Source organism: Cololabis saira, chromosome 23 (assembly GCF_033807715.1).
Source record: "Cololabis saira isolate AMF1-May2022 chromosome 23, fColSai1.1, whole genome shotgun sequence".
NCBI classification, from domain to species: Eukaryota; Metazoa; Chordata; class Actinopteri; order Beloniformes; family Belonidae; genus Cololabis; species Cololabis saira.
The window spans coordinates 33,825,067-33,839,368 of NC_084609.1; the positions used below are offsets into that span (position 1 = coordinate 33,825,067).

The 14,302-nt window shown below is 37.7% G+C and overlaps 1 protein-coding gene across 1 annotated transcript in view; it reads left to right on the forward strand.

Annotated features, from left to right (window-relative positions):
* Positions 1–9,299, forward strand: part of mpped1 (metallophosphoesterase domain containing 1) — a 73,510-nt gene extending 64,211 nt beyond the window's left edge. Inside the window, exons 4-6 of the mRNA XM_061714715.1 lie at positions 1,379–1,494; positions 4,971–5,084; positions 8,981–9,299. Coding sequence (XP_061570699.1) covers positions 1,379–1,494; positions 4,971–5,084; positions 8,981–9,099 — 349 coding nt within the window. The 3' untranslated portion in view covers positions 9,100–9,299. The remainder of the gene's footprint in view (positions 1–1,378; positions 1,495–4,970; positions 5,085–8,980) is intronic.
* The last annotated feature ends 5,003 nt before the right edge of the window (positions 9,300–14,302 follow it).

Sequence of the window (14,302 nt, forward strand, 5' to 3'; positions counted from 1 at the left end):
CTTTCACCAATAATGTAACCACAAATGTACAGGTGGGAGAGGGGAGCGGACACGCTGCCTTCACCAAAAAAGTAACTTTACAAGGAAACACAATGTGACAGGTGGGAGAGGGGAGCGGACACTCTGCCTTCACCAATAATGTAATGTTCCTACAAGGAAAAATTAAATGTAACAGGTGGGAGAGGGAAGCGAAAAGCTGCCGTCACCAAAAAATGCAACTTTCTTAACAAGAAAAACACATTAAGTAACAAAAGCTGCCAAATTACCTCCTGTCAGCAATGCTGGGGGGTGTGGAGACGCCTCTTCGACCAGCAAGACAAGCAACAGGAGCACAATCAAATAGCGCACCAACCACAAATCATTACTCCTACCTGAGTATAGGGAGGAAAGGAAGAAGTTTGACCAACCTCTTATTTCTGTCCTGTACTCTAGACGCGCGATCACGAGAACAATGAGGAACTGATCACCTGTTGACGCTAGAAGATATACCCTTCCGGGGGTCATGCAAGGGTCACGGGTGACGTGACATTGTTGTTATTTGTACTCGACATTAGCATGCGCGAGCGGAGATATCCAGTGCTTACAGGACCGCCTGGCGGTCATCAAGGGACAAAATAGAGCTCCTTTATGATAATAATCCACTCAAAAATAATACACTGTTTTCAAATATGGATGAGCTAAATATCATGAAAATATTTAGTTAGAATTCTATTTATCTTTTTATCTGTGGTCTTGATTTTTTAATCCTCACTTTATCTTTCTGTTTGTTTTTCTATTCATGTGTTTCAGAGCAAAATTGCCACCTAAAATATTTGATTAAAAACATTAAAATATATAGTCCTTAGATTATAGATTATTTAGATCAGAGTATATATTAAATTTTTAATATTGTTGCACCATATATACAAATATTGTTTATAGTTTTTTGTTGTTTTTTTTTTGTAGTGCCCTAGAATGGGAGTAGAATATGCGTAGTTCCTGTTTGGTGTAGTCCCCAAACCAAGTATCATTTTTACGAGCAGAGCTTTATTTTTTTTTTTACAACTGACTGCATATATATTACTTGTTAGTGTTTTTATTTGTAAAACCTTTTAAAGTCCAATATATGCATTTTAATCTTGCAGCAGGTGCTAGTTTTTTTGTCCATGGGTTTGTGAGAAAGGGAATGTGTCCTCCACCAGTTTTATTTGATAGTCTGATCAAACATATTGTATTAACAGACAACAATGGATACATTTTGATAGACACAAAATGTACAAATACAATCCATATAGATCCATATAGGCATCTGACACCTGACAGTTGTTGCCATATCGATCCTTGAATCAGTCCTAAATCCTTAAATTTCTTGTTAATATTTGCATATGTGTGTCTGCAGGCAACCCTGGTACTACGGCTGGGGCTTTAACCTACCAAGGGGTCAGGCTCTTCTAGACAAGTGGAACCAAGTCCCAGACGACACAGACATCCTAATCACTCACTGCCCTCCGTTAGGTGAGACAAGAGCACACACATCTGTCATATTTGGATCATTTGTTTGAAAGACAATTTATACCTCAATTTATACCTCAAGACCCAACTTATCCTAAATTCTAACCAGAGACCTACAACATGTGTTTTTTTCCTGATTCATTAGCACAGAGTTTTCTGGGCTCTTGAATGTTTCTAATCATAATAAGGGACCAGCATCAGTCCACTGTAGTAACAAAAAGAGTATGCAACAATATATTAATGCACATGCACACACAACTTCACGTGCACTTGTGCCCAATAAAAAGAAAATATGGTATGTACGGTAGGTAAAACTATGTACAATGCATTCACCAAAGTTTAGATTATATTTCCAGGCTAAAATTTCATGTATTTTAAGATTTTGCATTTGAAAAGTTCATTGCATTATTAACTTTATACTAGGAGTTGGGTATATGATTATAGGTATGGTTTGACAACTGTTTTGTAACAAGACCCTTAAACTAAAACCTGTTTGAAAAAAGATATAGAAAGCAAGGCAAAATTAAGTAGTCTGACAGCATTTATATAGTTTTTTTAGTAACATGAAGAGTGTCCTACTTTAGGCAGACTGTATTGATTAACAGATATAAGTATTAGATCACATGCTGAGTAACAACCTACAGTATGAGTAATTGTGTACACACTTAAAAGCTCATACAAGACACGCATATGCACACACTTCTTTCCCAATTAGATGCAGGCACATTTTCACACTCTCCCGTGCAGCTGTGTTGTTCAGACTGGTGTGTGATTGATTTCCATGTCTACATCTCAGCTCCAAACACAACCATTTATTTGCTGTTCAGCTTTGCCAAGTGTCTCCAACTATCTGCCCATAAGCCACCAGCATATGGAGAAGCTACGGCAGGCTACTAATGCATAACACACTCTTAGTCAGAACAGCAGAAGGAGTGACTCGAGAAAAAGGGAGAGAGAGAGAAGTGGACATAAATTAGTGAGATAAAGAAAATAGGAAACACATGAAAAATCATTTAGATGACAATGCAGAACTGCCTTTTAGAATTTGTAATAAACCTCCTCATCTATGGGAAGTTATAAAAAAGTGCAGATTCTTTATCTGAATATAAAGAAGTGAAGAAAAGGAGTGAAAGAAAAAGATGAAAATGGATTCAGTGCATAAAACAGCAGCTGCTTTTGAAAAAAAAAACATATAGTGGGAACCTTTTAAACTTCTTGGAACCTACATCAGGAGATGAAGGCTCTTCAGCATGTAATAAATACTGAATACATCTCTGGAGCAACCTTCTCTTCTCAACGGGAGATTCGCACCAGCAGGGTCATCAGGAAGGCACACAGCATCATTAAGAACAGTGCACACCCTCAACACACCCTCACACTGCTTCTCCCAGGGAGTTCTACAGGAGTGTGAAACCACGGACTGTAAAAGTACCAACAGAAATTTCCCACAAGCCATTTAATAATAGTAAAATAATAATAGTTTACCAATTTAGGCAGTTGTTATTACTTTTTTTTAAAATTTTATTTCAATTTTTACATCTTTAATGTACCTTTTTATAATGTACTAATTTAAAGTTTTAATACATTGTTGTACTGTGTGTATATACATATGACAATACACTGTTTGAACTTGAACTTATCCTGTCCAGCCTTCAGTTTAAAAACTCCCAGCGATTATACTGTTAGGTCTAAATCAACATTACATAAATTCATAACGAGGAAAGACACAGAGACTGCTTGGAATAGTTTTATCACACTCCTGCAGGAGGGGGGAGCAGAGGAGTGCAGGGCAACGAGGCTCTCATTGAGAACTCCTGAGCTTCCCCAAAATACCCTCCTCCTGCATTATGCTTTTATTAAGAAACTTGACAGGAAATGACCATATAAGGACAATGAACGGTGAACAGTAGGCAATGGGTGGAAGTGATAACGTGTGATTGAGTCAATCACACTACAGTAGACAGATGTCACCAGATAGTCCAAAACCCTGAGTAGATCAGGAAGTGACTGTCGTGACTTCTGTTGACAAAGCATGTGACAGTTTCAGGAGGACAAAACAAGTTCAAAGGTTGATTAACCTCACAATACCAGTAATACAGCAACCTCAGGAACTGCCATGCAAACCTGTATATGCTTCACCTCTGCCAGCATCTCTGCCACAACCTAAACCAGGGTATACACAATTCTTTTTTACATTTGAAGAGATTATTTTTCCCCACACATGAAGATAAAAAAATCTGGCATTTATAGCACTGTGTGTAGTGTCCACCGATAATGTCAGCACACCACCCCACACACACAATCTGTCCCACAACTGGTCAAGAATGGCTGCTGGCCCTGATGGCATCACCTCCAGGCTGCTGAGGGACTGTGCAGACCAGCTCTGTGCTGTGCTATAACTGGTATTACTGGTACTATAACTGGTACTACTGGTACTATAACTGGTACCAGTACCAGCTCTGTGCTGTGCTATAACTGGTATTACTGGTACTATAACTGGTACTACTGGTACTGTAACTGGTACCACTACCAGCTCTGTGCTGTGCTATAACTGGTACTACTGGTACTATAACTGGTACTACTGGTACTATAACTGGTACTACTGGTACTATAACTGGTACCAGTACCAGCTCTGTGCTGTGCTATAACTGGTACTACTGGTACTATAACTGCTATTACTGGTACTATAACTGGTACCAGTACCAGCTCTGTGCTCCTGCACATCTCCAACCTGAGCCTCAGTCTGGAGAGAGTTCCACTCCTGTGGAACCTCCTGTGTGGTTCTGGTTCCAAAGACCAAACAACCCAGGGAGCCCAACCACTTCAGACCAGTTTAACCTCCACCTGATGAAGACTATGGAGAGGATTCTAGTAGCCTTAACCTCCACCTGATGAAGACTATGGAGAGGATTCCAGTAGCCTTAACCTCCACCTGATGAAGACTATGGAGAGGATTCTAGTAGCCTTAACCTCCACCTGATGAAGACTATGGAGAGGATTCTAGTAGCCTTAACCTCCACCTGATGAAGACTATGGAGAGGATTCTACTCTACACCTGAGACAGCAGGTGGTTGACGTGATGGACCCCCTGCAGTTCGGTACCGGCCTGGCATCGGTGTGGATGATGCTGTCATCTACCTGATGCACAGGTCACTCACGCATCTGGAGAGTCATTGTGAGAGTCATGTTCTTCCACTTCTCCAGTGCTTTTAACACCATCCAGCCATCGCTGCTCAGGGGGAAGCTGGAGGAAGCAGGAGTCGACTGTCACCTGCAGGAAAAATACCAGTTTTAAAAGATGTATTAAATATATAAGTAAATGGTTTGACGGTAAAAACAGGATAGTATTCAACTGCTCTTTCAAATACTAGGGTCTCATTCTCAATGAATAGCTACTACCTGGCCCGACACTGAGCTCATCTCTCCTAGGTGTCCTTTGCAAGTCTTTTGCACAGTGCTATAGATATCTCTGTGTGCAGGTTTTCTGGACTGGGTCCCCAAGAAGATGCAGCGCGTTGGATGCATGGAGCTACTTAACACAGTCCAGAGAAGAGTCCACCCCAAATTGCATGTGTTTGGACACATTCATGAAGGTATGTGCATCTGATTTTGAATAAATGAAGGAATGAATCAATGAATGCTTTTATTTTGAACATGGGTCAGTAACACAAGAAAGCAAACTGAAAAACCAACAAACAAACAAAACCAATGACAATTAAAGCTGCAAGCAGCGATGAACGGGCCCTTGCACGTTCAATTTGCACCAATTAAGGTCAAGGACTCAAAACTAAGTCCGGTGACACCAGCCACGACTCTTTATGTCAAACCATTCAAAAGTTATGGCATAAAATAGGAACTATCAAATATTGACCAATCAGAAGAGGGGGCGGGGCTAATTCATTACGAATTATGGTCAAGGGATTCAAAACCATGTCCGATGACACCACCCACGAGTCTTTATGTCAAACCATTCAAACCATGTCAAAATAATATGTTCTGACGAACATATTATTTTGAACATTACTGGAAACCCTGATTCATTTGTTACGTCAGCAATTTTTCCTGTTATTGGCAGGTGGTGGCTCTGTTTCTTGCATATTAAATTATTCACATCTATGTATCTGTCCGTATGTGTATCTGTCTGTCTATAATCAGAAATAGTTTGGGAATGTGTCAACAAGCTGCTTTGATGATGATTTTTCTTTTTTCCTACAGGAGCTAGGCAACTTATAACTTGGGCTCAAAATCTTGTACAGTAGTGTGAAGGTGGTTTTAAATGCAAAGTTTGAAGGCCTGTATATTAGAGTATAGGTGAGCTGCTAGATTCTTCTCTTTTCATCCAGGCCAAATATGGGCTCTCTGCCGACTCATTAGGCTAAGGATTTTTATATCTATTTATTTCTTTAATTATCAGGGTCAGTGTTGAACTACATATGGAGAAATCACCCCGCAGAGAGAATCACATCAGAAATTAGATCAAATTTTATGATCAGAAAAATAGGTCAAAAGTATCTTATTTTATTAATGAGAGGCCTTCAATAGAGATTCAAAGAGGAAATCAGTTATTGTCAGTGTATGTGTCTTAATCCATTCCAAAGGACCCGGATCTATTCCGAGACATACTGTAATGAGAGAATTGTTGAACATATTGTTGGACAATAGTACTTATTTCTCCCGTTAACTGTTGCATTTAACTACAGACAGCTATTGTCATTGTCACCAGGTACAATGAAATTAAAAGTGCTCTCCAGTCAGTGCATCATATATAAAATAAAATAACTAAAAAATAAATTAAATTAAATTAAAACAAATAAAATAAAATAAATATATATCTACATTCACCCCTCCACACATACATCAACACATGGACATTACAAGAACTTTCATCAACATCATGCACTGGACGATAGTCGCTGAAAAAACAATTTATAATTATTAATACATCATTCTTATTTGTTTACGCACTTTATCTCGCAGAACAATTTCCAAGTCACGTAAACCGAACCACTTGGTCCTCGGTCAGTGTATCTTTTGGTCATTGGATTTTTCCATCATGAGTGGGAATCAAAAAACAAAAAACGATTGGTTTATTTGATTTTCCTTTTAAAACAAAAACAAATATTGAATTACACTGCATTTTTTCTTTTTTTGTGTTAATATGATTTAACAAAGATTCAAAATACGCTTTTATTTTCGTTTTCTATTTCATATAAGAAAAAATGAAATCACTAGTCAACAGGAACGAAAAAACGAACCAAAAACAACCGTTTATTCATATTTGTGCACCGGAAGCTGGCATTTACAAAGCAAGCGCGCGAATGAGCTGTTCTTTACCAACCAAGAGCGCAGTTGAGGCAGTTATGCCATCTTTAATTGATTAGAAAAAAAAAATCAGTGTTACAACTTTTCTTTTCACTACTATTAGGCTACGAACATGACATGTCCTTTTGACGAGGATCCAATTGATGGATCCTCGTCAGGTGGAGCATTAATCCACAGAGAATTTAATATAGTCTTACGTTGAGAGCTGATCATTAGACCACGCATAGGCCTAGATGTATTATCATATTTAGTAAAAATCTACTTTAAATTATGTAATTGATTACAATCACTTCTTGTGAGTAAATACTTTTGTTTGGACTTTTAAACGTCTGTAGGCTCTGCTAATTCTCTCTCTCTCTCTCTCTCTCTCTCTCTCTCTCTCTCTCTCTCTCTCTCAGACTTCCTTAACTCAGACGTCGTTGTGCATTTATAAAATTATTCATAGCCTAATATAGCCTATTATATTATCTTATAAGCTATTAGGGCCTGTATATTTCGTTGTCTGTGTTGTTTTTATCTGTGCTTTTTAAAAAATCTGTTTTTGTGCCTTGCAAACTTAGAAAAGTTCTATGACAATAGAGTTTATTATTTTCATTTTATCACCATCTAGTCATTTTGTGGGTAAAAAAGCCTAAGTTGATTTTATTTTACCTTTTGGTCTAATAGATGTATTATTATTGTTGTTGCTGTTGTTCTTTATTTTGTATGGATAGATATTTATCTCTGCGTTTTTCCTGTGATTGTTTCTTGTTTCAAGTGGTAATTGATGCGCGCTGCGTGACCGTTTACTATTTAGGCCACTCGGTGTCAGACCTGAGCCAGAATTTATGAATGAAGATTGAATGACACAATGAGTGATGTGTTTTTCCACCTACATGAACTGTCTGACAGTTAACCTGATGAAGGTCCCAGCCTACCCAAACGTAACAATTATAGCACGACCTTCGGCATAATGGACTGTCGGCATATTGTAGCCTATTCTAGTTTGTTTTTTTTTATTATTATTTTTCGGTGCTTTTCACAACCCTTCTCCCGGTAGAAACATGGAGGCTGCAGTGGAAATCATGAATGACCGTCTTGACATTGTTGTAGCTGCAAATGCATGTAGTTCAAATCCATCAGAAGAGTGAACTTTCACATGATATTGAGATGCTAACATGCAGCAGCCTGTGGTAAAGAACATTTTTCTATCTTTTAAGAAGCTCTAGAACTGACGTCAGCCCATTATCCCCACAACAAATGACCACAGTCCCGTTGCTGCTTTGACCTGGTGTTTACTGTTGCTATGACAACTGTAGCTACATCTGGGGGCGTAATGTCAGTAAATACGAGTAAAATACATGCCTCGCGTATAGTGTGAATGCACCGCAGAAAACACAGGGGGGGGAATAGTAGCCTAGAGTGGCTGGCTCGAGTGGGACGGGGTGGTACAGAACAACTTCCCCTGGAGAGAATTGTCACAGGAATGCCTGTCAAATATCCAGAACTAAGTTCACTCGGTTGTAAATGCCAGCTTCCGGTGCACGAATATGAATAAACGGTTGTTTTTGGTTCGTTTTTTCGTTCCTGTTGACTAGTGATTTCATTTTTCTTATATGAAATAGAAAACGAAAATAAAAGCGTATTTTGAATCTTTGTTAAATCATATTAACACAGAAAAAGAAAAAATGCAGTGTAATTCAATATTTGTTTTTTGTTTTAAAAGGAAAATCAAATAAACCAATCGTTTTTTGTTTTTTGATTCCCACTCATGATGGAAAAATCCAATGACCAAAAGATACACTGACCGTCCTCTGGCCCATTTTTCCATTTTGTATTATTGATCTGAGCTTCAATTTCAAAGTATAAAAAACAAGCTCTTCTTTCTTTTTTGGTATCTGATGCAAAGACAAATAACAAAATAACCTGTCACTTTTTGATTGTCAATTGAAGGTGGAAAGAACACCAAACTTGTTGCAAGTTGTACTGGCCTATGGTGTACACAATTAATATTTAACAATTCATGTTTTTATGACATGTTCGTATAAAATGAACACCAGTTTGTAGATCTGGATGTTTGTCCCTAAGCTGGTAAAACAAAGATATGAGGTGTTTTGCATCATAGTTTCAACTGTTACTTTAACAGTGTTTCAAGGTCACTTTTTCTTTTCTTTTTTTTACCCCTCAGGATATGGTGCGATGACAGACGGCAACACAACATTCATCAATGCCTCAGCCTGCACTGTTAACTTCCTCCCCATGAACCCACCAATTGTCTTTGACCTTCCAAATCCCAGGACCACATGACTAGAAGACTCTGGCTTCCAAGCCCCGACCACCAGTCAGAGGAAATGAGTCAATAGAGGGTTGAGGAGAAAAGGCAGGGCAGACGGAATTGTAAATATTAAACAGGTGTTTCAGAATTGCACTACTCCGTCAAAAATGTTGTTTATGGAAGTTATCTGGTGGCCAATGAGACCGTCTTCAGATTATTAGCGTTTATTCATGTCCCATCATTTCTACAGGACTGTCTCAGAAAATTTGAATATTGTGATAAAGTTCTTTATTTTCTGTAATGCAATTAAAAAAACAAAAATGTCATACATTCTGGATTCATTACAAATCAACTGAAATATTGCAAGCCTTTTATTATTTTAATATTGCTGATTATGGCTTACAGTTTAAGATTTAGATTCCCAGAATGTTCTAATTTTTTGAGATAGGATATTTGAGTTTTCTTAAGCTGTAAACCATGATCAGCAATATTAAAATAATAAAAGGCTTGCAATATTTCAGTTGATTTGTAATGAATCCAGAATGTATGACATTTTTGCATTACAGAAAATAAAGAACTTTATCACAATATTCTAATTTTCTGAGACAGTCCTGTATATATCAATAGTCAAATATTGTCAAAGATGTCGTCTTTAATTTTTTAGCCCTGTGAATATCCACAGTTGTTCCCAGCACCTCTGTTGTGCTTAGAGAGGTAGATATTGTCTGGCTTGTAAAAGTCTGTCAGAGTTTAAAAGCAGACAAATTGACTTGTGGAGAGACACTTCTCTAAGAGGACAACAAAACTTTTTTGTGTGTCTGTACTGCATTGACAATCTGGTGCCACCCTCAGAGATACAAAGGAGCTTTTACATGTCACTTAAATTAGCTAAGCGATCACTCAGAAAATGAAAAGCAGTTTGGCAGGAGGATGCCACACCACTCTTCAAACTGTTCAACATTAATTCCTCATTTTCTTTCCCACATCTTCCTGTCCCATGCTGTGTAAGGCACACTGGAGTGTGATGTTTTTCTCCCAGCATGTCTTGATTAATGTGAAGACAGTGTGAGGTCTCTGCCACCGGGTGAATGTATGTTTGGATATAAGATATGTAGATACCACTTGTCAGGGAGTCATTACAGCTCTTTACCATCTGGTGTGAAGAGAGAGAAGTATGTCTCACCTCCATGTAGACTTTTCAGTCTTCTCTGTCCTTCATGACTATTCTCCATTTCCATTTTTATTTATTATAAATATCTCATCGCTATAATTTTTGTCCATCGTTCCTGTAGTTTCTTGTGCTGGCCCCCCTTTTTTCTCTTTTGTGCATGTTTGCAGGCCGGAGCCTCGGGAGCTGCGTTCTGGCCTGCGATCCCGGTCCCACCCCCGGTCATCCCGTTGCTGCTTCCACCTGCCTGCGCCCCCCCCCCCACCCCCCTCTGGTCATCCCGTTGCTGCTTCCACTTGCCTGCGACCCTGTCCCCCCCCATCCCTGGTCATCCCGTTGCTGCCTCCACATGCCTGCGGTCCCCCCTCCTACCCCCTCTCCCTCTGGTCATCCCGCTGCTGCTTCCACATGCCTGCTGTGTGCTGCTCTTCCCTCCTAAAGGGGAGTTTTTCTTGCCACTGTTTGGCTTAAGGTTTTTCTCCCACTAGGGGAGTTTTTACCTGCCATTGTTTATGTAATAATTGCTCGGGGGTTTATGTTCATGTTCTGGTCTCTGGAAAGCGTCTAGAGACAACATCTGTTGTATTAGACGCTATATAAATAAAATTGAATTGAATTGAATGACTAGATTTGCTAGCTAAAGCTGGAAGTGAATGTCTCCAAGACCTGCCATGAAGAAGAAGTGACATGAAACCCAAAGGTGCTACATGCTAATGACGCATCTCAACGGATATTCTAACGAAAAGCTGGAAGCAGTTGTAGATGTTTAAGAATACTAGATCATGTTTTTTTTCTGTGAGCACTGGACCTGTTGTTTTCCAAGAGTTAAAAAAAAAGCTGTAACTTCATGTAATGTAACAAGTGTTTGTAACTGTTCTTTGTCAAAGTAAAAAAGAAGTTTAGCAGTATCCTTTAAAATTCTCAAGCTGTTGCTATTATTTAAAATAGAAAAGAAAAGAAAAACTTGTTAGTTGTTACTGTATATTTCATTTGATCTACTTCTAAGTAATGTACATTCTTACTACTGTGTTTACAATCTTTCTGCTTGTTTATCAATTCTTTCATCTTCATGATCTATTTTGTATTTTTATAGTGTAGAGATATTAATATTTTATCATCTTTATTTTTTTCTAAGCTCTATTTTATGAATGTGGCTATATGAATATGCATTACAAGATCATGTCACACTTTGATCTCCCTGCTCTCCGACATAATATATGAATGTTCCCGCAGGCTGTACTTTTCTTCTCTTTCACTTTTGTGTCTTCAGCACATTAGGATTTTTTATGAGTTAATGTCTTAATATCTCCATATGGCCAAAACAGAAAAGGCAAAAGATATGTGCGTTTAAAATCACATATTACTTGAGAGTTAGTTTTTCGCTCATGATGAGTTGACTAAAATACCCGTCTACAGATGCAGACGTCTCATCGGGAGTTGCAGAAATAGCTTAATTGCAGTGTTTGCCTCAAAACATTGTACAACAAAGTATTACGTTTTGGTTACCATCAATTTTGTCCAGGAAAATTTCATTAGTTTGGTACCGTTAAACCAAAATTCAAACACAATGTTAATCATTATCCATTTTTACATTTGTTATTTTCAGCTTATTCAGTGACCATTGTGGGTTTTTCTTTCTTTAATGGAAGGCTACCAGAAACAAAAGGAAAAAAATACATGGCCATCATACAGTTGGATCTCTCTTTAAGGTCATTTAATTGCTTTTGCAAGTTCCAAGATCATTAGATGACTGAACAGATGATTACCAGTCATAATGATAATTTTGAGTGTGTTTGTTACTTATTGTCCACTTCATCTCAATATTCTGAATCTCGACTATCTGCTTTTCTGACTGGAGTAACAGTTGTACTGTATGTTGAAAACCTACAGCACACGTGACAATGGTCATTTTCAAAGAATAATTCTCAAACAACATTTCATGTGTGTGTGTATTTGTGTGTAACTGAGACGGAAAGAGAAAGACACAGGGATTGCACATCTAGGTTAGTATTACTGATTTGAATGTAGCCAGTGCAAGGTTCATGCAGTTCTATAGAGAGAGCTTATACTCAACAGCCACTTGCTTAACTCTGGTATACCTTATGAAAGTGTGTGTGTGCGTGCGTGCGTGCGTGCGTGCGTGCGTGCGTGCGTGCTTGCGTGCGTGCATGTGTGTGTGTGTATTACTTTATTAACCTTGCCAGTTATACAGGACTGTCTCAGAAAATTGGAATATTGTGATAAAGTTCTTTATTTTCTGTTATGCAATTAAAAAAACAAAAATGTCATACATTCTGGATTCATTACAAATCAACTGAAATATTGCAAGCCTTTTATTATTTTAATATTGCTGATTATGGCTTACAGTTTAAGATTAAGATTCCCAGAATATTCTAATTTTTTGAGATAGGATATTTGAGTTTTCTTAAGCTGTAAACCATGATCAGCAATATTAAAATAATAAAAGGCTTGCAATATTTCAGTTGATTTGTAATGAATCCAGAATGTATGACATTTTTGCATTACAGAAAATAAAGGACTGTATCACAATATTCTAATTTTCTGAGACAGTCCTGTAGCTAATCAAGTGGCTGGTGAGTTTATGTCCGTGAGGGTAAGACTATAAAAGAGGAGATCTTGGCCTCATCATTTAAGACTCATCTTATTAACTTATCTTATATCAAAAGGACCTAATTAGAATAGATTTTTCTAAAATGGTTGATTGCAATTGTGTTATCATATTACTTGCAGTTAAAAATGTAAAACTTTTACAGCACTTTATGATGTAAATTTATTGAAATGCTGTATGTTTGTTTCAACTCTAATTGTAGTCCTTACTTAGATGTCGTCTGCCTTTGATTCTCTTTTGTTTTAGTAGCTGTGTTATGTGCTTCCTGTTTTATCCAAGAAAAAAAGGAATATTGTTACTTGGTTCCTTTTTTGAAGCATGTTGAAAAGAGCTGATAACTTCTGCTGTTCAGACAATCTGCATATAAAGCGGTTTATTCTAAAATTCTCAACGGGCAGAATGCCTAAACTTAGCTATAGCTAAATTTGAAAGCAAAGCAGTCTAACTAAATAAAAAGAAATTAACTTGTTTCCTTGAAGAAATTTTTATTTACTGGATCTTTTATATATATATATAATATATATATTTCTACAATAATGGAAGTTTATGAACATTTTTTTATTGATGTCAAGCATTATGGAATGAGTGTTCATACGCGGCTATATTTTTGCCATTGTTGTTGGGGAGTTTTTCCATGTCTTTTTACTGTACATTATTAAATTAAGATCAAAATGATCCAGTATGCATCTCTGTAATGTAGAAAAAAAAAAAGCTTAAAAAATAAACCTGCTGGCTAAGTGATTATTCAGCAATCAAATAAATTGTATCTATGACCAGATCATGTTTCCTGACTTCCATATTAATTCTTCTATTTTTAATCTTCTCTTTTTTGGGGGGGTCTGAAAGTAAGAATTATTAGGCAGCAAAAAAAGCCTTGCTCATTCATGTTCTTGCCTTTGTTCCGCTGAAATGTCTGTCTCATTATAGAGCTCAGAGCAGCAAGTTCATTTCCAGTAGCTAAACCCTCACTGTGCTCTGTCTCCTATGTTGTTATGCTCGTCTTCCACATCTCTGCACATTCTAATGAGATCCCTCATTCAAATAATTACATTAGTAATCCCAAGGAGGGTAATTTATTCGTAGACAGCTTTTTACTTTGCCATTAATACAACCAGCTTTTATATGCTCTGCCTTCATCTCCCTTCCTCTCTTTTCTTTGTTCCTTTGCCACTCCAGGTAAAAAAAAAATTCTTTGCCAATTTTGATAATCCTTTCCTCATTTCCATCTGTCCTTATTTTTTTTTTTGGCTTCCTTAAATTATGATTCCAAGATACATTTTTATTCCACACTGAGTGCTAGTGCATGTATCTTGCTGCACCAGCATTTTGAAAGTCCTCTCTTTCCTCTCCTTCGCATTCATTCACACTTCACGAGTCAACCCCTGGGATGGGCTCCAGCAGACCCCTGGGACCCCGCACAGGATAGAACGGGTATAGA